The sequence below is a fragment of the Eutrigla gurnardus genome (genome assembly GCF_963514095.1).
Source record: "Eutrigla gurnardus genome assembly, chromosome: 24".
NCBI classification, from domain to species: Eukaryota; Metazoa; Chordata; class Actinopteri; order Perciformes; family Triglidae; genus Eutrigla; species Eutrigla gurnardus.
Window position 1 is genome coordinate 6071648 of NC_139935.1, and position 18549 is coordinate 6090196.

The 18549-nt window shown below is 46.7% G+C and overlaps 3 protein-coding genes across 5 annotated transcripts in view; 2 read left to right on the top strand and 1 right to left on the bottom strand.

The window, feature by feature from the left end:
* The first annotated feature begins 843 nt into the window (after positions 1-843).
* On the top strand, positions 844-3288 carry ccdc28a (coiled-coil domain containing 28A). 2 transcript variants are annotated; one of them, XM_084004099.1, is made up of 6 exons: positions 844-998; positions 1133-1359; positions 1508-1695; positions 1782-1936; positions 2025-2047; positions 2168-3288. In XM_084004099.1, the coding sequence occupies exons 2-6, from the start codon at positions 1211-1213 to the stop codon at positions 2220-2222; spliced, it is 570 nt and encodes a 189-aa protein (XP_083860225.1). In that variant the 5' UTR covers positions 844-998; positions 1133-1210; the 3' UTR covers positions 2223-3288. The 2 variants fall into 2 exon arrangements, with proteins under 2 accessions (XP_083860225.1, XP_083860226.1); XM_084004100.1 differs by lacking the exon at positions 844-998 and having other exon boundaries at positions 1020-1359.
* Positions 3289-3544: 256 nt separating this feature from the next.
* ect2l (epithelial cell transforming 2 like) overlaps positions 3545-18549 on the top strand; it is a 56044-nt gene continuing 41039 nt past the window's right edge. Inside the window, exons 1-21 of the mRNA XM_084004027.1 lie at positions 3545-3762; positions 4343-4455; positions 4537-4699; positions 4777-5032; positions 5145-5334; positions 5873-5978; positions 6090-6255; positions 6634-6762; positions 6847-6939; positions 7080-7280; positions 7355-7458; positions 7536-7641; positions 7717-7799; positions 7872-7981; positions 8053-8200; positions 8274-8347; positions 8426-8582; positions 8668-8733; positions 8927-9015; positions 9111-9283; positions 9369-9538. Of these exons, the coding sequence (XP_083860153.1) occupies positions 3661-3762; positions 4343-4455; positions 4537-4699; positions 4777-5032; positions 5145-5334; positions 5873-5978; positions 6090-6255; positions 6634-6762; positions 6847-6939; positions 7080-7280; positions 7355-7458; positions 7536-7641; positions 7717-7799; positions 7872-7981; positions 8053-8200; positions 8274-8347; positions 8426-8582; positions 8668-8733; positions 8927-9015; positions 9111-9283; positions 9369-9502 (2763 nt within the window). The 5' untranslated portion in view covers positions 3545-3660 and the 3' untranslated portion in view covers positions 9503-9538. The remainder of the gene's footprint in view (positions 3763-4342; positions 4456-4536; positions 4700-4776; positions 5033-5144; positions 5335-5872; positions 5979-6089; positions 6256-6633; positions 6763-6846; positions 6940-7079; positions 7281-7354; positions 7459-7535; positions 7642-7716; positions 7800-7871; positions 7982-8052; positions 8201-8273; positions 8348-8425; positions 8583-8667; positions 8734-8926; positions 9016-9110; positions 9284-9368; positions 9539-18549) is intronic.
* The window catches only part of filip1l (filamin A interacting protein 1-like), a 44850-nt gene continuing 37673 nt past the window's right edge, over positions 11373-18549 (bottom strand). The window contains exons 5-6 of one of the 2 annotated variants that reach the window (XM_084004074.1): positions 15614-18434; positions 11373-11716 (exon numbers count right to left, since the gene is read on the bottom strand). In XM_084004074.1, the coding sequence (XP_083860200.1) occupies positions 11501-11716; positions 15614-18434 (3037 nt within the window). In that variant the 3' untranslated portion in view covers positions 11373-11500. The remainder of the gene's footprint in view (positions 11717-15613; positions 18435-18549) is intronic. The other variant, XM_084004075.1, reaches the window with a different exon arrangement.

Consider the following 18549-nt stretch of genomic DNA (forward strand, 5'->3'; position numbering starts at 1 on the left):
ACAGATCAATCTCATGCTTTCTAATATGTTTTTTACATCCAGACTTATAAAGGTTTCCTTAGAAATACCAACAAAAAAGACAAATGCTTAAAAATTAAAGACATTTTTTCCTCTGGGTGTCAGTAAGCGTGAATAAAATCAGCTATTTGTGCATCTATTCAAGACTGACTGGTTCAGCATCACCTTCAGTCCCCAAAAACACACCGATTTTAATCCTCATTCAGTGCAGACATACTTGGTGTAATTTAATAAAGGCTTGAATGGTTCTTCTGGAATTCAATTAATCAACATTTTTAATTTAGTTTATGTTTGTGAAAACATTCTGATTTTTTTCCCCTCCAAGCATGTTTGTCATCTATTAATACTTTATTAATACTTCATTAATTAAGAAGAGGGAGAGAGGGGGTTCAATATTGGATGTTCACTTAGCTCCCCCTTGTGGTCGTTGTGTGCAATGACATCTCAGCCACAGTTCAGTTCCAAAGGGGAAATCATTTTTAGGATATTCCAAAGATTTTGGACAATATAACGACAGTGTCTCCATAGGGGGGACACCAGGATTTATTAAAAATATTATAATTTGTGTAAGTGATTATTTTGACTGTAATGGGACACGGCAAACGTTTGACCCAGTTCCAATTCGTGGTAAAGAGACCTGTGAAGGACGCAACGCATAATAAGTGAGAGAATGTAGTATTTATTAGAAATTAAATACTCTTGTCCTATTTATAAAAACGTCCAGAATGTAGAAATGTCTTCCCCCTGTTGAGTCAGATGACGTCCTGTAGGTTGCGCCGTGACGTAATGTGAATACTAAGAGAATTGGAATGTGGCCATGATCGGCTCCGTCCACCGAAACAGGAAGTTTTCAGACTTTACATGCTAGCTAATTAGCCTCCGTGCTACATACGCAGTTTATTTTGTGTTGCGTGTTTCAACAGGTGTTTGGATGTGTGGACTAGCTGTCAGTGACACAGACGACAACACGATTAGCAACTGTGAGTGAATGCGTCATGTGTTTGTGTTTTTTTCAACTTATAACGGGCGCTCTTGTCATTCTGTAGATTAGTCCACAAGCTAACTGACAAGCTAACGTTAGCTTCTGGTCACGAACCACATTTGTGTCCGTCAGGGGGGATGTATGCGGGGTCAGCTTGTCGTGTGAGACCCTCCATCTAGCTAGCCCGGGACAGCACCGTAGCATGACGTTATGGAGGAGCGAAAGCTAAAGAGAAAGAGTCCCAGGACCTCCACCAACGCGGCGGCTCCTAGCGGTGGCTCTGCCCGGAAGAGCAGCGCTTCCGGCGGGGGACGGCACGGCCATAACGCGGGGTCCAGTCAAAAGAGCAAAAATAGGAGGTAGCAGTCTCACTCATAATTATTTTAGATGTTATTTACTTTATCATCATCAGAAATAAAATACTCAATATATGTGTTAGCTACCCAGATGTGATTATCAGGTGTCATCACTCATTTTCTGTTATGATTTCTGTCTCTTCCCTCCCAGGGGAATCAGAGACAAATCCAGGCATCACCCGGGTTTGGGTGGCACCGTGAGATCCAACCAGAGCCAGGGCCAGGCAGCACCCATCGTCCAGCACTCCTTCCTGACTGATGTTTCGGATGTGCAGGAGATGGAGAACGGCCTGCTCAGTCTCCTCAACGACTTCCACTCAGGGAAACTACAAGCCTTCGGTAGTCTGGACTTCACATCCCACATGTGTGTGTTTTTTAATTTTTAATGTGACTGTAAAGTAAACGTTTCCCCCTCTCTGCGTCAGGCAACGAGTGCTCCATCGGCCAGATGGAGCAGGTGAGAGAGATGCAGGAGAAGCTGGCCCGTTTGCACTTTGACCTCTACAGCGAGGTGGATGAAATGCCCGAGGACCAGAAGAAAGTCGCCAGCAACACCAACATGGACAAACTGCTTCTTAACGTGAGGCCGTTTTACAGCATTCATACACTGTTCTGAGTGAATCCATGACTGTGTTTTTCCTCATGCTAAAAATGTTTTGTCTCCACAGCTCGAGGAGCTGAGTTCTTCGATGTATCCTTTTCATATTTAACTTCCCGCAGACTTAAAGCATCATATTAGCCCTTAATTGTAAGGAAAGCATTAAGGTTTCCTGTTGTTAAAAACTGTTTTGCCTTTACCCTTCCTCTCCAGTCAGAAACTGAATCTCGCAGACTCCCAAGAGATCCCCAGGACTGCCAGTATGTGAATGTTCTCGTCTGTTTTCAACCCCCCCCCCGTCCCACTCGGACCCACGCCACCTTGAGGGGCTGCGACGGCGGCGGTGGAGTTGAAGCGACCCCCCGAGGCACTATTTCCTCTTAAGTATTGTGGCCGAAAACGGCGACAAAGCTGTTCACCAGCGTTCCCTGTCTCGCCGGCGGGGTCGGATGTATTATGATGTCACGACAGGGATGCACTCACAGCCTTATTTTTCACAGCTAACTGTAAATACGGCGGCTTGTTAAAAATGATCTGATCTGGCGAGACGACGGTGATGAACCAGATGTGAATGGGTTTCTTCTGATGAATCAGATATGGTGTTTTCTCCTTCCTCTTCCTCTTGGAGGTTAAAGGTCACTGAGATCTTAAATTACTAGGCAGGCATCGGGGCATCCCTGTCATGGCCTGTTAAAGTGAAGTTGTAGTCGGTTCACTTCATTAATTGAGATTTTGCAAAGTAATAACGCTATGAAGCCTCCAGCAGGAAAAAGTGAACTGACTGCAAGCTCACTTTCTTGTTGCACTTTGTCTCATCTCTGGTCACGGGTGTAACTGTGACATCACAGCCTAAAGACGCAGAGCCGAACTGATCCAACACGTAGATGCGTAGGTTTATAACCACTTTCTCAACATAGAGCTTTAAACACGATGGAAATGTCCCCCGATTAGATCAAATTGTTTAATCTTCAAATATCTTAAAATCATTTAAAGGTATATTCTGTGTGTTGTGAGCAGGCCTGATCTCACCTCCCACACCGTGTCCAGTGTTAGTCGTCATAGTATTTGCACATATCCATGCGACGTGGGAAACACTGCTCATCCACGCCGGAAAATACAAAATAATCACAACCATGCCTTAATTTATTCATGTCATCGTTTTTGCTTGCCTTATTGGTTTTTCTGAAATGACATCTGTGATTTAAAATAATATATAATCATCTGTTGCTGCTTTGTGTAAATCCTACGTCTTATTTTTAACTAAAGGGGGATGTGGGTTTTTAGTGTTTTAACTGTTGATTTTATTTTTATTGACCCAATAAATGTGTCGTCTCAATCTCCTGACTACGGCTTATTAACCATCCATTTATTTTAATAATTAAAATGTTATGGACTCAATTAAGAGAGTGAGGGGGAAATAAACGTGATTAATTGATGATATAATAATATAATATCATTACAGCTCTGGTGACTTCTTCCAGTGTGTGTATATTATGCATGCACTTCCTGTTGTTTTACTGTGTGTGGAGGAATGTGCTCATCCTTCTGTTGACCTGTCGCCATGGTAACCGAACTGCAGGGCAGCTCCACGGCAGAATGTCCGTCATCACGTCGCTTATTCTCACACAGCTAATACACAAACTTTACGTGTAAGTTCACGTGTTGAAAGCGCCGTTTTGAGGGTTTTTAAACCACGCGAGAGCAGCATGGAGAGCAACGTGACGTGGAGCCGCCCGCAGCGAGGACCCGGGTCCCAGACCCGGCTCAGCTCCTGGACCCCCCTCAACAACAGGACGGCCAACCTGCAGGTGAGACGAGCCGGAACTCCAGAACTACAACTTTTAGTGATATTAAGGTTATTCGTATGAACGACCACCAGGTGGCAGGGATGAGCGCCATGCAGAGCGCGTCAGGTGACGTCACCAATGAAGGTGAAGTCTCGTTAATTGGCTTGATGTGAAACAGCCGCGCGAACCGGCGTAGAGTCCACTTTTTCTGCTTCCAATATTAATGACAAGTAAAAGGCATATTTTAATATAATTATCAACCACGTGACCGTGTGGTGAGTTGTGTACAGAGACGGTTTTAGGCTTGCGTGTCCTCCATTTTTATTTGTATTTTCATGCAACTGTTCTCTTGTTAGCCAGAATGCAAATATCTATCAATAAATACAAAATAAAATAATATTTTATTACTTACAGACAGTGTTTCTGTTCATTTCTTGTGAAATTAAAGTATAATAATTGAGAAAACTAACACATAATATGGACAAAGGCCTTTAACATTTATTTCAGTTAATACATCCAGTTCTATAGAATAATAAGAGCATTAAAAGCTCACTAATTTATGTTTGAGTACAGTCTGTGTCCTTTCCCCATGTCCTCCCAGTTATTCGAGGAGAGGATGAACCTCGTGCTCCACTGGTTTGACCTGTGGACGGACAGACAGAGGAAACACCTGTTGCACTCTCTTCTCAACCGCTGCACCAAGTCCCAACTCAAGTAAACTCCTTCTCCTCCACTTGTATGTATTTGAACCAAAGTTAGTTTCTTCTAAATGTGAACCTCCGTCTATGTGAGCAGGTGCTGCAGAGATCTGCTGATGGAGGCGGTTCCTGTGACCCAAGTGGACTTCACGGCGGTGCTGCCCCGCTTCCTGTCCCTGCACGTGATGTCATTTCTGTCCCCGCGGGACCTCTGCACCGCCGCCCAGGTCAGCTGGCACTGGAGCGTCCTCGCTGAGCAGGTGGGACGTCCAGGAAAAGAGAGAGAGGTTTGATTTGTCTGCAGTTCCCTCATTAACCTGTCTGTCTCTCCGTACAGGACTGTCTCTGGGCCGGCCGGTGCACCAGGAGAGGCTGGTTCCTCCCCTACGCTCCAGCAGAGAAGGAATATGGAGCGTGGAAGAACCACTACGTTTCCTGCGTCTCCACGCTGGACTGGCTGACCCCCCGGGAAGCAGCCGAGCGCTACGGGACCCTCAACCAACAGAGCACGGGGAGGACGGAGGAGGAGGAGGAGAGGAGGAAGGAGAGGAGGATCAGACAGGTGATCAGAGACAGACTGCAGGAGGAGAAGAGTGAGTAGAAACAACACATTTTTAGGTGGTTGAAGATCTGTCCTAATTTAAGAATTAGTACGAGGCTTGTTTTCCCCTCGGAGACCAGAGCTCACATGTGTGATGTTTGCAGGAGAATCTATGAGGACCAGGAGAGTCTGGGGCAGCTCTGCAAAGCCAGAAGGACTAACCCAGACAGGGAGGCCCCGCTCTGGGATAACATTCAGCTCCTGGCCTCCCAGCCTCTGTCTCAGCCTGGACCGGGGACAGACCAGGACTGGAGCTCAGAGCTTGGAGAGGGTCCATTCCTCCAGTGCTAGCAGGTGGTTGTCTACACACTTGATGGTGATGTATGTTATGATATCAGTTTCAAGATAGAATACATGCAAGAGCTACGGAAGAGGATTAGGGCCACATGTGAATTTTGTTTTTGAGTTCTGACTTTAAAGTCAGAATTCTGAGATTAAAGTCAGAATTCAGATTTTATTCTCAGAATTCTGACTTTATTCTCAGAATTCTGACTTTATTCTCAGAATTCTGAATTCTGAGAATAAAGTCAGAATTCTGAATTCTGAGAATAAAGTCCGAATTCAGAGAATAAAGTCTGAATTCAGAGAATAAAGTCAAAATTCTGAGATTAAAGTTCGAATTCAGAGAGTCAGAATCTCAGAATTCTGACTTTAATCTCAGAATTCTGATTTCAAAATCAGAACTAAAAAAAAATTCACATGTGGCCCTAATCCTCTTCTGTAAAGAGCTCTGTAATAAATCCTCTAAAACTTTCTAATCTGGTGTCTTTTTAAGGTTTGTCCCATTGAGGCATTTTATTATTTCTGCACTAAAGCTGTAATGTGAACGCAGACTATCTTTCCTCCTCAACCCCTCAACCAGCCGACCCCCACACACAGACCGTGTGACCGCTCCGGCCCTCTTACTGCTGATCTCAGACCGGATCCCTGCCTATGAGGTACAAGACAAATAGCCTGAAATCATCATCTATTGTGTGTGAGAAGTGAGCAGCGGAGGAAGATCTCATATTTCTCCCCGTCTGCTCCTTCCTTCTCCGTGTTACATGTAGCTGGTGCTGAGTGGCGTGAAGGCAGGAGTGATCGCGGTCCTGTACGACCACAGAGGGACTCTTCCAGCCCTGTCAACCCAGGTGGAGAGGGCCATTTCTGGGCAGAGGGCTCGGAGACTGGGCCTACTTGCTCCGGGAGGAACGGAGGAAATCCATCTGCTCCGCGGTGAGGATGAATAATCCTGTGTGTCTTAATGTGTGGAAACACTGGCGGGGGTTACTCCCAGTCCAACCGGAGCCTCCGGTGCTCAAAGTTTATCTCTGAGGACACGGAGACGCACATCTGCTAAAACCATTGCATGGCTTATTTTATTATCATAGTAGCTTTTTTTTCTTTTTCACAGTAACTCTATAGCCATCCTGGTCCCTTGGCTCAGGGCTGGCCCGAGACTAATCATCATAAATCTTACGATGATTTTACATTACGCACAGACTCAACACACCAGATCGGTCCTGGGGTTCAATTCTTCATTCACCTTTTTATATATAACACACACAAAACAATACAAAGAAGAAAATTAAACTAATGTATCTTTCCCTTCAGATAACAGCCTGTCAGAGAGGACTCTACTGGCCCCCGACCACAGGGAATTCTGGGAAAAACTGTGTGGCTGGGTGGCACCAACTGAGGAAGGAGGCGGGATTGACATCTTTGCACCACTGGCTGCATCTGGTAGGTAGACATACACACACACGCACACACACACACACACACACACACACACACACTGACGTCCACTCTCTCTCTCTTCCTCAGCATCAGGAGTGGCTCTCATCCATACTCTCTCTACTCTGACTGGTCTGGAGGTCCGGGCACCGATGGGTCTTGCCACCGGAAGTTTCCAGAACAGTGAGTCACCCAACACACGAGACCGACTCCGCCTCAAAACGACCACAAACGCCTTGAAATACTTCAAATTATAATCCCTATAATAAGATTTCCTGTTAAGCATCACGTTGAAACCACACGAAAATGTTTTTTTCTCCCAGTCCTGAGTGAGTGGTCCGACGGCCGTGCGTGCTCCGGCCTCTGGGAGGCGCCGCCAGCGGCCCCGGCGCTGCACTTCCTGTGTGAGAGCGTGCTGCACGGCTGGTGCAGACAGGCCCAGTGGATGGAGGAGGCTCTGCAGGGGCTGAGGGGCTGCACACAGCTCCGTCGGGTCAGCCTCCAGGCCAGGGGTCGAGCGCTGGGTGGGTCTCGCATGCATGCGGATTCACGTCTATTCACACACGGCTGCAAAACCGAGTGTTCATGCTACTTCCAGGTCATTTGTTGTGGGAGAACATCCGCCTGGAGGAGCTGTGTGTGTCCAAAGATCTGAACGAGGCCCTGACTGAGGGGCTCGCTGCTCTCGCGAGACAGGAAGAGGTGGGACTTACCGTTCTAATCCACTTACACAATAGAATGAGCGGGAAAAAGCAATGTCTAAGTGTGTGTTCCTTCAGACCAGACCTCTGGAGTTTCTTTCCGTCTTCCTGACGAGATGGAGCGAGGAGAAGGAGGGAGCAGCGACAACACACAGCAGCCTGATAACTGAGCTACCACAGGTGTGTGTGTGTGTGTGTGTGTGTGTGCTGTAAAGGTTGAAGGTTAACACTTCCTGTCTGTCTCTCTGCCGTTAGACAGCGTTAGACTGGAGAGCTGCGGTGGCCAGAGAGCTCCACTACAGCGAGCGTCTCTACCTGGGGAGGCTGGGGGCGGTGCTGAAGGTATGACATCATCACACATGAAGTGACGCTCCTCCGTATGTAGCTGCTGCTAGCCGTTCCTCTGTGCTGCAGGTGTACCAGGAGCCTCTCACCGCCGCTCTCAACTCCAACAGAGCCATCCTCAGCCACGCCGACATCCTCGTCGTCCTCAGCCCGGTCGCACACATCCTGGAGCTCAACAGGTAACACACACACACACACAGGAAGACTGCCTGTTTGTGTGGACATGGCGTGATGTATGTGTCGTCTGCAGGGTGTTTGAGGCGGATTTACACGCCAGGCTGCAGCAGTGGGGAGCGGAGCAGTGCGTCGGAGACGTGCTGGTGAAACTGTGCTCCAAACTCCGAGTGTACACAAACTACCTCAACAACTACACCACGGCCCTCCGCACCGTCGACCAGGTACGGCCCAGAATGCATCTCTCTCCAGTGAAGGAGTCATTCCGCTGAGGTGTGTGATGTATGTGTGTGTCAGTGCAGGGAGACGAAGCCTCCGTTTCGGGCTTTCCTGAAGAGGACAGACAGAACTCTTGCAACACACATGCTGAGGTAACACACACACACACACCGATGGTGTTATATGTGTGTGTACATGGACTCATGGAGCTGGTGTGTGTGTGTGTGAAGCCTGCAGGAGCTGCTGCTGTGTCCCGTGTGGAGGATCCAGGAGTACGCAACTCTGCTTCAAGCGCTGTGTTTCCACACCGCCGCCGGCCACCCGGACCACACACACCTCTCCTCCGCCCTCGCCACTCTGCTGAGGTTCACACAGGTCATACGCAAGGTGCCACTTCCTGTCGCTTTTTACACGTGGAAGCGGTCGCATGTCGAACGCCGTGAACGTGAGCGGATGTTTCCTTCTGTTTCAGCTGAAGCGTAACTCGGAGAGGGACGAGCTGATGGAGGAGACGCAGCACATGATCCACGGCTGTCCGGTAACGCTCTTCTTCCTCTCACTCTCTCAAAGCAACATCTGAAACATACGATTGTGTGTGTGTGTGTGTGTGTGTGTGTGTGTGTGTGTGTGTGTGTGTGTGTGTGTGTGTGTGTGTGTGTGTGTGTGTGTGTGTGTGTGTGTGTGTGTGTGTGTGTGTGTGTGTGTGTGTGTGTGTGTGTGTGTGCGCGCAGAGCCTCCGTGAAGGAAACAGGCAGCTGATAATAACCCAGGAAGCTGCCTTGCTCAGGAGCCCTGATGAACAGATTCCTGACTCGCTCAGGTAATTAAAATTCATATTTCATATTATATCATATTATATTTACTTATACAAGTGTGTGTGTGTGTGTGTGTGTGTGTGTGTGCGTGCATCATTAGGACCTATGAGCAGGTGTCTGACGTGGGCCTGTTCCTGTTTAACGATGCTCTGGTGTTGACGCGGCGCCACGTGCATCACACGCCGTTCACGCCGGCTCAGCGGAGCGAGCACACGTTCCTGGCGTCCGTGGCGCTCAGCGACCTCGCCGTCAGAGAGGTCACACACAGCCGCTGTGAGTTCCAGCCGCGTAAAAAGGTCCCGGCGTGCGCTGCTGGTTGTTTCCGGTCTCGCTGACGTGAACGTCTCTCTCCCCGTAGATGTGAGTCACGCCTTCGTCCTGGAGGGGCCGCGGCGCTCCTGGGTTTGTGCCACGGAGAGAGGGGAGGAGAGAGAGCACTTCCTGTCCGTGCTGCGCTCAGCCATGACCTCTGCTTTGACGGAGCATCAGTGACGTCGCCGTGGCGACGCTCCAGCGAGACGAGAGAAGGTTGGGACACCAATGTTGTTTTCCCTTCACACCACGATGTGACGTAGAGACTCTCACAGTCACGACATCCTGGGAACACTTTCTTTGTGTTCATATTTTGGGAAATATGAAGTCACATTCTGCACAATACTGCTTTTTATCAGCTGATAGGTGCAACACATTACCATGACAACCTGTGAGGGCCATTGAAGGTTGAAAAAAAAGCTAATTACGAAGCCTGGGGAGGTGGGGAGTGTTATTATAATATTATTCTAAAGTCAGTAATTTGAGAGACACACACACATATATATATATATATATATATTAAAACAGTTTATCTGTTATATTTTGATTTTCGTGTTTTGATCAACGGTTTTGTGAAATCCCAATACTGTGACGGTACAGCTGACGTTGCTCGTCGTCTCTCTGCTTTGCGTCGTTAACCGGTTGTGTCACAGTGGGGGAAAAAGGGAAAACTATGGAAAGGGGAGGAGGATCGAAACGCAGTTAATCAGACGAGGGGGCGGGATCGGGAGAAACAAAAAGACAGCTTTATTTAAGCTAAACACAAAATCCATGGAGTCTGGTATAAAAAAAAAAAAAAACAGTCGAAGGGGACAAAAGGCAAAGTAGCAAAAAAACAGCAAGGGAAAGTAGCAACAAAAAGGCAGGATAAAGTACAAAGAAAAAGGCAATTAAACCAAGGAGTGAAGGGAAGACACAGATTAAATACCCAGGGAGGCAGGGAGCTGACGAGGGACAGGTGAAACACATTAGGGCAGGTAAGGTAATCAACACAAGACCACCCTCTCATGTTGAAGTCAAGACAGCAGAAACAACAAGGACCAGGAAGTACAAGACAAGAGGACTACAAAATAAAACAGGAAACCAACACTACAAAAACCCACAGTCATGACAGGTTGCATCTTAAGTGAAAAGCAGTTGTTATGTTTCTGAGTTGCAGCGGATGTGAGAGAGTGTTGTTGTGTTGCCGGTCCTTGTTGTCCCGTCTGCTGTGTTGTGCTGTAAACTTCCCGTCTCGGCTCTGGAGGGAAGATTTCTTTGTGATCTGCATTCTTTCTTTGACCTAAAACCAGTAAAACCAGCTGGAAAATCCCAGTATCACCAGTAGCATCCCTCTATCTCAGTCCCATTTACATGTCTGCTCCACCTTATCAACTGTCATGTTCACCTACAAATATATATCATTCATTGTTATTGTTATTGTACTGCTTACATTTGTTACAATGATATTTTACATTTTAATACCTGTTGACTTCCAAATGAATGTGCTTAACTCTATTATTACTATAATTTTTTAAATAAATAGATCACATTTCTCTTGTTCCAGGTATAAAAATTATTTATTGATAACCAAAAAATAACACAAATGTCACATTTTTAGGTATAATCACTATCAAGGAGCTGCATTACAACACATCACGTATACACTTATGTACATTATTGCCACTTATTTCAAATAAAATCCATCTGTGGAAATGGATTCATGACTGTGTCATTATATAGTTAAAGATCAATACAAACGCTGACAACACAAAGAAACACTCATTTTCATAACACAGAACATACGTAACATTACTATTCTACTTCAGTTGATCACAGTGACATCACACACCAGTCTGTGGCATTGGAACATTTCTCCTAAATAGTTCTGTATGTTTATTTACAGCTAATACAACATTGACACAAAATAATTTGTATTTTTTAGCACCACAGATGAGGATTAGGTAGTGGAACAGTTATTTTCTGAAAAGATAAAAAAAAGAATAAAAAGGTACTTTGACCATTTATATTTTACTTTGTTTTTTCTTTAAATATCATTATCCATCCATCATCAACAGCTTATCCTGTTATTATTATTATTTTTGACCAGAGAGTCACTTTCAACCTCCGATGTTCTGTTTAATATCATATTCAGATGATGTAAGAAGGATTTTAATAACTCTGCTGAGTGAAAAAGCATCACAGTTTGCGGTTGACTAGATTGGGGTTGTTGTTGTTGTTGTTGATGATGTGTGCTGGCTGCTCCTTCCCGGAGGTCACATGGCCGTGTGGCGGCTGACTCCTGCCCTGCAGACTCTGGCTCGCCGCCGGGCCGGCGCTCCCTTTCTGGGAGCTGTAGCCCTTCGGTTTGGGGATCCTTGTGGGTCCCGGTCTCCGGATTGCTTCTAGAGGTATCTGGGGACAAACGGAGACAGGTCACACAGACTGACTCCTCAAGCTGAAATGTGATGCAGTACCGACAATGACCACTAGATGATCTCAAATCCTATTGAATGGGCAGGACATGACCACAGGGTGGAATGTTTACTGCATGACTGCAGCACTTGGCTTTCTGGGGGGGGAGCTTCTTTTTGTTGTGTCTGATGGTCATAATAATCTATGATAGTATAATTGATCATGTATTGTAATAAAAGGAGGCTACAAACTACCAAAAAATTATGAGTTTTCTGTCTGATGTAAAATTATTCTTTATTTATTGCCGTCCCTGATATTGTCCCACATTAACAACACTGAGTTTGTTGCTTGGAGACCCGTGTTTGCCGTTTGCAGTCAATCTGCAAACAAGAAAAAGGAAATCTCAGGACGTGACATTTATCGGATTCTTAAACAACTTACTGCTCCGCTTACTGCGTAATCACATTTCAATCAGCGTGTTTACACGTCCGGCGGCGTGCCAGCACGCTGAGGTAGTAGCGCTCCTTCTACGGTGGAGACCACATCCTGTTTACTGTGATAAGATGTTTCCACCACGATGTGAGGAACCTGAGTAACAGGAATCCTGCTGATTTATATAAACATATATGAAGTCTACTACACGGACATGTTGGCCGAAAAATAGTCTTTCTAAATGATCATGCATTCAAGAATCTTCAACACTCAGTAGGCTTTAATTAGATAGTTATCTGTCTGATTGGCACATAATATAACCGGCTTCGTTATCTTGCAAAAGGTAATTGGATTTTGCAAAATGTGCCAATAAGATATCCCACGAATTAATTCCTGCAGCTTCTGAGTCTGAAACAACAAAAAAACAAAAAACGTCCTCTCCTGGAGAAGAAGTCTACTTTCTACTCTTCTGCAACTGAGTGACTGTGAAACTTTTCCATCACAGCGCTCGCTTTCTTCCCAAGCAACACTGCCGAACGTCTCGCTTGACAAAAAAAAAAGCACTTGGACGTGTTTGTGTGCGGTTTGGGGATTAACAAAAAACCTGCAGTGAACTTCATCCTTGAATATTCATACGAGGGTATAACTTTCAGAATAAGTGGTGGGGGACGCTAATGGGCCAGAAAATCTGTACGGGCTCCACGTCATGGGAGGCTTGTTGATTTTACATGGAAAAGAGGCCTTAATGTGCGGCTTTGTCCTCTCGTACATCAGCGGTGCAGCGGGAGTTCAACTAAGTACTTCCTCTGCGGTACCGGCCCCGCTGTTTCCTCGGCAACCAAACAGGCGGTTTGTTTTGGTGCATGGCGTTGCGGTGGGAGAGAGGCTTGCTTTCACAGCGTCCACCCCTCTCACGCAGCGTGAGGCCTTTTTGTTAGCGAGCGGCCCCATGCCGTTTTTGTTTGTTATCCCTCCCTGCTTTTATTGTGCCCGTCGGTCAAGGTGAGCACATTCCCTCCGCTATTTACCACCATCGTGGGCTCGGAGGAGGAAATCCGCTTTGTTCACATCGCTGAGTGTTTAAGATGACGTCAGGGTGTTGGGTTTTTTGTGGAAAAATGCTGCTTTTAATCAGCAGCATGGATATGAGTTCTTCTCTCTCATGCTGCAGCTTTTCATCAGCTTGGCTCCCGTCGTGTCACTCGATCCCCATGTTATCTGTCTGGCAGCGACGCCGTCCTCCCCCGGCTGCCAGACCACTACGCTTTCTGAATCGAGCGAGTCCAGAGTGAGTCAGGGGGGTAATTGAGGTCGCAGACAGTAATCCCGACTTCTGGATGCTTCCTCGAGCAGCGGCCCTAATGAATAGCATCTTGTTTAGCCCCCTGGAACCGGGTTTCATTGCGCCCAGACTGCTTTCGGATCCGGTTTCTCCAGCTGCGCTCCTTCACACTCTTCCAATTTACTGCTCCATTTAATCGTCCTCCTCCTCGTCACACTGGCTTTGTGTTTGTGTGTTTTGGGTCAGGGTTCAGCGCTTTCCTGCAACAGTTGTCTCACTCCGTCTCAGTGATACCCAGGACGCGCTCTCGGGAGGTTTCGGAGGACAGTAACGCTCCTCTGATTGTATTTTTGTGTCATTTTGCCTACATGTCTTTGGACAGCTGCAGTGTTTGGAGCTAGCATTGTTAGCGCCTCCGCTACATTGGCTCTTGTTGAGAAATCTACAGTTTCTATCAAAGTATGGGTCCATTACCTTTTTTGAATTATGACTTAGATTCTTTGGTGAAGATGTTTTTGTTCTTCTTACATTAGCTTTGCATGGAGACGTGACGTTAATGAATGTGCGGCAACAGACACAATCGTCCCACTGCATCATCCCCCACATCCCTCCCATTCCTGTCTTTCAGTCTCCATCCCCTCATCATCATCATCATCATCTGACCTTCAGTACAGATTTAATTTAACAAATTGCACGTATGTGGTAACGTTTCCACTGTGGGCACACGAAACCACATGTAGAGGAATGCATATACACGCAGGAACGTTCGGAAGTTGGACTGATGATCCGCTTCAAAGCGCGTGATTCATGGGAGGAAGCAAAATAAAACAGACGTTTTGGGTTACTACCCGATGAATAGCAAGGCGAGTCAGACTTTCTGCGAAAAAAAGTCCACGGAAGGTTAGACTATCAACAAATACGTCGGTGTTTCTGAGACCACGTTGTCTCAGGTTTTCTGACTTTTTGATGTTAAATTGGTTTTATCTGGGAAGCATCATTTTTAGAGTCGAGTCCCGGCATCCAGGGGCCGCTGACGGCCAAGGGAAATAATGTTAATCTGAATATTTAGAAGACTTAATGTGAGTGTTTCAGTAACCATGTTTTATTAATGTGTGAAAGACCTGTGCAGAAGAACAGCTGTGATTCCAGGCTTTAGTTTTAGATTCCCTTCATGGAGCACCACTCTGAGGTCTAAAGGTTTCAAGCAGAGTTTCCGTTGTATCATTTAAGAGAAGTTCAGATGACGCTGGTTCCTCATTCTCGGTCTCTGGGTTCCTGTGCACTGGATGTAACTATGACATCAGCCTATGATTTTAACTCAAGCAAGTGAACACATGTGAGAATCCCAGAAGGTTTCTTTTTCTTTCTAATCTGTTCAAGTAAGAGCACAAAGGTTTTTCCACACAATTCTTCCACTTGGGTATTATTTAATTAGATCTAACAAAGTTTGACAGTCTTTATGTGTTCAGATCTGAGAAAGTGAAACGTAATCGTGTGACTGCATTACATGAACACAACGGATTGAAATCTCTAGCGTTGGAAAGTTACTTTGCATGCAACCAAAAAAAATCAAACAACTGATTCCAATCTAATTGCGTTTTCATCAAAATGATTTTTTTTTAAATTTTACACATTAAAAACATGCTGGATTTAGTGAATAAATGAAATTGGCAAGCATGGATGACAGACTATAAAACATAACACTTCTTTTTGCACACTTTAATTCTCAGAAAAACCAAACAACTTAATCATAATGCAGTATGTGGAATATGAAGTATAAAAACTGGTATGATACATCAGTGTGAATAGAGCTCGACTACATGGCGAATGGGCCACTGAGTACAATACAGTAAGTGCACATAAGTTAAAACCTGGTGTTATGTCAAATTAAATCAAACGTTCTGGTGCTTTCAAATGGTATCGTTTTTCTCATGCAGGCAAACAACTGTTTGAATTAATCACACAGAACCAAGCAAACCAACCAAAAAAAAAATCAAACGGAGACATTCAAGCCCTGATTAAAGATAATGAATCAAGTAAAACAGACATGTAAATGAATCAGGGTATAGTGCTGGGGTATAAGGGTCTGTGGTTGGTTTGGATGTCATGGGCAGGATTCACTCACAAAGGATGGGATGGAGGGTTTTTGGGGGGTTATCAGGTCAGTTGTAGACATTACTTACTGTAATTTGTGATGGTCTTTGGATTGGGGTGGAGGTGGGCTTAATCATGATGCTACTTGTGATTTTGCTGTTGCCCTTGGCGGCGGGAGTACTGCAGTTTGCAACCGCCTGAGTCCTTTGCTCCTGGAGTCCGGGTGTGTGGCATGGACTCAGTGTTTGCGACGGGGTGCTGATGCTCTGAATGAAGGGGCTCCCTAAGTGAATGTGGATTTTGTTGTCCTCCGTGGTGATGACGTTGGGCCCGGAGCTGTTTGATCTCTGGACCTGCCAGTTGCTTTGCCTCTCGGGGGTCACGCGGAAGACGGCGTGCCCGCCGACGACCTCCACCGGCTCCGCGGAGAGGGAGCGCTCGGGGGTGCCGGTCGTGACCGACACAATCTGCATGGGTGAAATGGCTCTGTCTGGTGTTAGAGAGCCACAGGATTCTGGGGTCATTGTTCTGGAGTACGTCGCCATGGTGAAAGGGGATAGAGCCCTATCTGGTGAACACGGTTCGTCAGAGATCGGGGAACCTTTAGATCTGGGGGAAAGGGATTTAGCAGTCGGGGATATGGAAGCGTTTTGGATGATGGTAATTCTTTGTTTGGGCGGACCTCCACTTGTGGGTATGACGGCAGTGCTGGTGAATGACTGGGTGTTTTCTGTGGTCGGGCTGGTGATCTCTAGCATTGCTGTGTTATGTCCGTGGTCAGGAGTCACTTTAATGTGCAGAGGCTGCCCGGGACTGTGGGTCAGCACGACATCCCCGGGCTGAACGTGGTTGCCGTTCTGCCGCGGTTGCACTTTGCCGTTCACCTGGTGGGCGGGGTCTTTGTTCTTGAGGAACGGCACTCGCGCTCTCCTCAAGTTGTTCAGATTATTAGTGATGAGCGAGGGGCTGCATTTAGAGAGCTGAATCTCGTTGCTGTAGTTTGCGTTGTCTTCGGGTTCGCTCTCGTCGTACAGCTTCCCGTTCACCACGGCGCATTCCAGCGGGGGCGTGGTCTTACAGTTGGGGGACATGAGGTCCAGTGGCTCTGTCTGAACCTCCTTGGTGGAAACGTGGAGGTCTGAAAAGCGCCTTCCATTCATGCCAGGGCGGAGACTTTTGCTGAAGCGTCTGTATCTCTCAAGCTCTCTCGTGAGCGTCTCCATTTCTCTGGCCAGTTCCTTGTTTCGGACTTCTTGCTGGGTCAGTTTCCTTTGGAGGGTGGAGTGGTCACACTTCATGCGGGAAATGGACTCCTCGGTTCCCATGTACTCATGGATCTTCTCTTTCAGAGCTGCTACCTCTCTGGTTAGATGGCTGGACTTTGCCTCCTCCTCCTTCAGGCGTTTATAAAGAACATGCTCTTGGCTGCACTCTTTCTTTTCAGCCAGTTGGTATTTTGAAAGTTCCTTTCTGGATATTTCCAGCTCCTCCATCAAGGCTTTGCCTTTCTCTTGTTCGTTGGTGAATCGTTTCTCCAGTGATTCCAACTCCTCGGTTTTTAAGAGGTCACCTTCGACCACCTTCATGTCCTTTAATTTGTGCCTCAGGCGTTCGACCTCCTGCGTCAAATCCTTTACTTTGTTGTCCTCTTGTTGGAAGCGGTTAGCAACGGGGGTTTTGATGTGCTCCTCTTTAGCTTTGCTTCTCACATATTCCCTTTCTACGTTCTCAAGCGACTGCAATCTTTTCTTCATCATGTTGATCTTAGACTCCAAATCGTTGCTCTTTTCCTCTTCGGCGCTCAACTTGGCCTTCAAGTCGTCCCTCTCCTTTGTGGCGCCGCACATTTTCTCCTCCAGCTCGGCCTTCGACTTCAGTGCCTTCTTGCTCTCCTCAATCAGCTTCTCTGTAACCGACGTGACTTTGTCCTGCTCAGCCTGAAGTTTCCCAGTGCTGTTCTGGACCTTGTACTCCATCTGCTTTAGCTTCTCTGCCATCGCCTTCCTCTCATCCACCAGCATGACTGTCAGAGTCTTTAACTTGGTCAGATCTTCCTTCAGTGTCAGCTCTGTCTTTCCCAGTTGGCTTTCGGCAGCCTCCAGTTCTTTGACCCTGACCTTTAAGACTTCCAGCTCACTGGTAAGGACCTTTGACACCGTCCTCTCCTTCTCCAGGTTACTTTTGAGTGAGTTGCATTCTTGTTTGCTCCTGCTGAACGCATCCTCTAATTTCTCCAAGTCCATAATTCTGTGGTTCAGTTTATCGACTTCGGCCTTCAAGCTCCTGCTTTGATTGGCCTCTTTCTCCAGCTTCTTGTTGAGGTCCCTGCAGTGGTCCTCCATCCGGATCAACTCTTCATCCTTTCCCTCCATTTCAAGAACCCTTTTCCGTAACTCTTCCAGCTCAGACATGAGGCTGGAGTTTCCACACTCGCCGCGGCTAATTTTGTCCCTCAGCTCCTGCAGTTCCTCCTCGGCTCGGCGCAGCGTCTTGTTGGTCTCCTCCAGTTCATCAAGCTGCCTGCTGAGAGTCGACAGCTTCTGGCGAAGCTGCCTGTTTTGGGCGTCCTCGCTGGTGAGTTTGGCGGTCATGGCCTCTTGTTCCTGATGGTATCGACCTGCGTGATCGCGCAGCTCCGCCTCCAAGCGAAAGACCTTTTGCTCCTCTTCCTGCAGACGGGCATTAGCTGAGCTCAGCTCCTCCTGGGCTTGCGAAGCCGTGGCACTCACTTCTTGGACCTTTGCTGTTTGTTGACTCAGCTGCTCAGTGAGACGCTGCTGTTCATCCACAACCATCAACGCAAACGACTTGAGTTTGGTCAGCTCCTCCTTCAGACTCGTGACCTTCTTGTTGTTCTCGTCGTCCTTTCTTTCTTGGTAGGTCTTATCCTGATCAATTAACAGCTTCAGCCTGCGGAGGAGAAAAACAAAGCAAACATGTTTTTGAGCAATACAATTCAAAACGTGCATGTAGAATTCACATCAAACAGAGAAATTGCTGGTTCACGTTTGCAAAATTGTTTTTT

Bases quoted from the DNA above. Each gene is read 5' to 3' on its own strand.
- ccdc28a (XM_084004099.1), top strand. From the start codon at position 1,211: ATGGAGGAGCGAAAGCTAAAGAGAAAGAGTCCCAGGACCTCCACCAAC. The intron at 1,696-1,781 runs GTAGTCTGGACT...TCTCTGCGTCAG, and splicing joins AGGGAAACTACAAGCCTTCG to GCAACGAGTGCTCCATCGGC. The intron at 1,937-2,024 runs GTGAGGCCGTTT...TTGTCTCCACAG, and splicing joins TGGACAAACTGCTTCTTAAC to CTCGAGGAGCTGAGTTCTTC.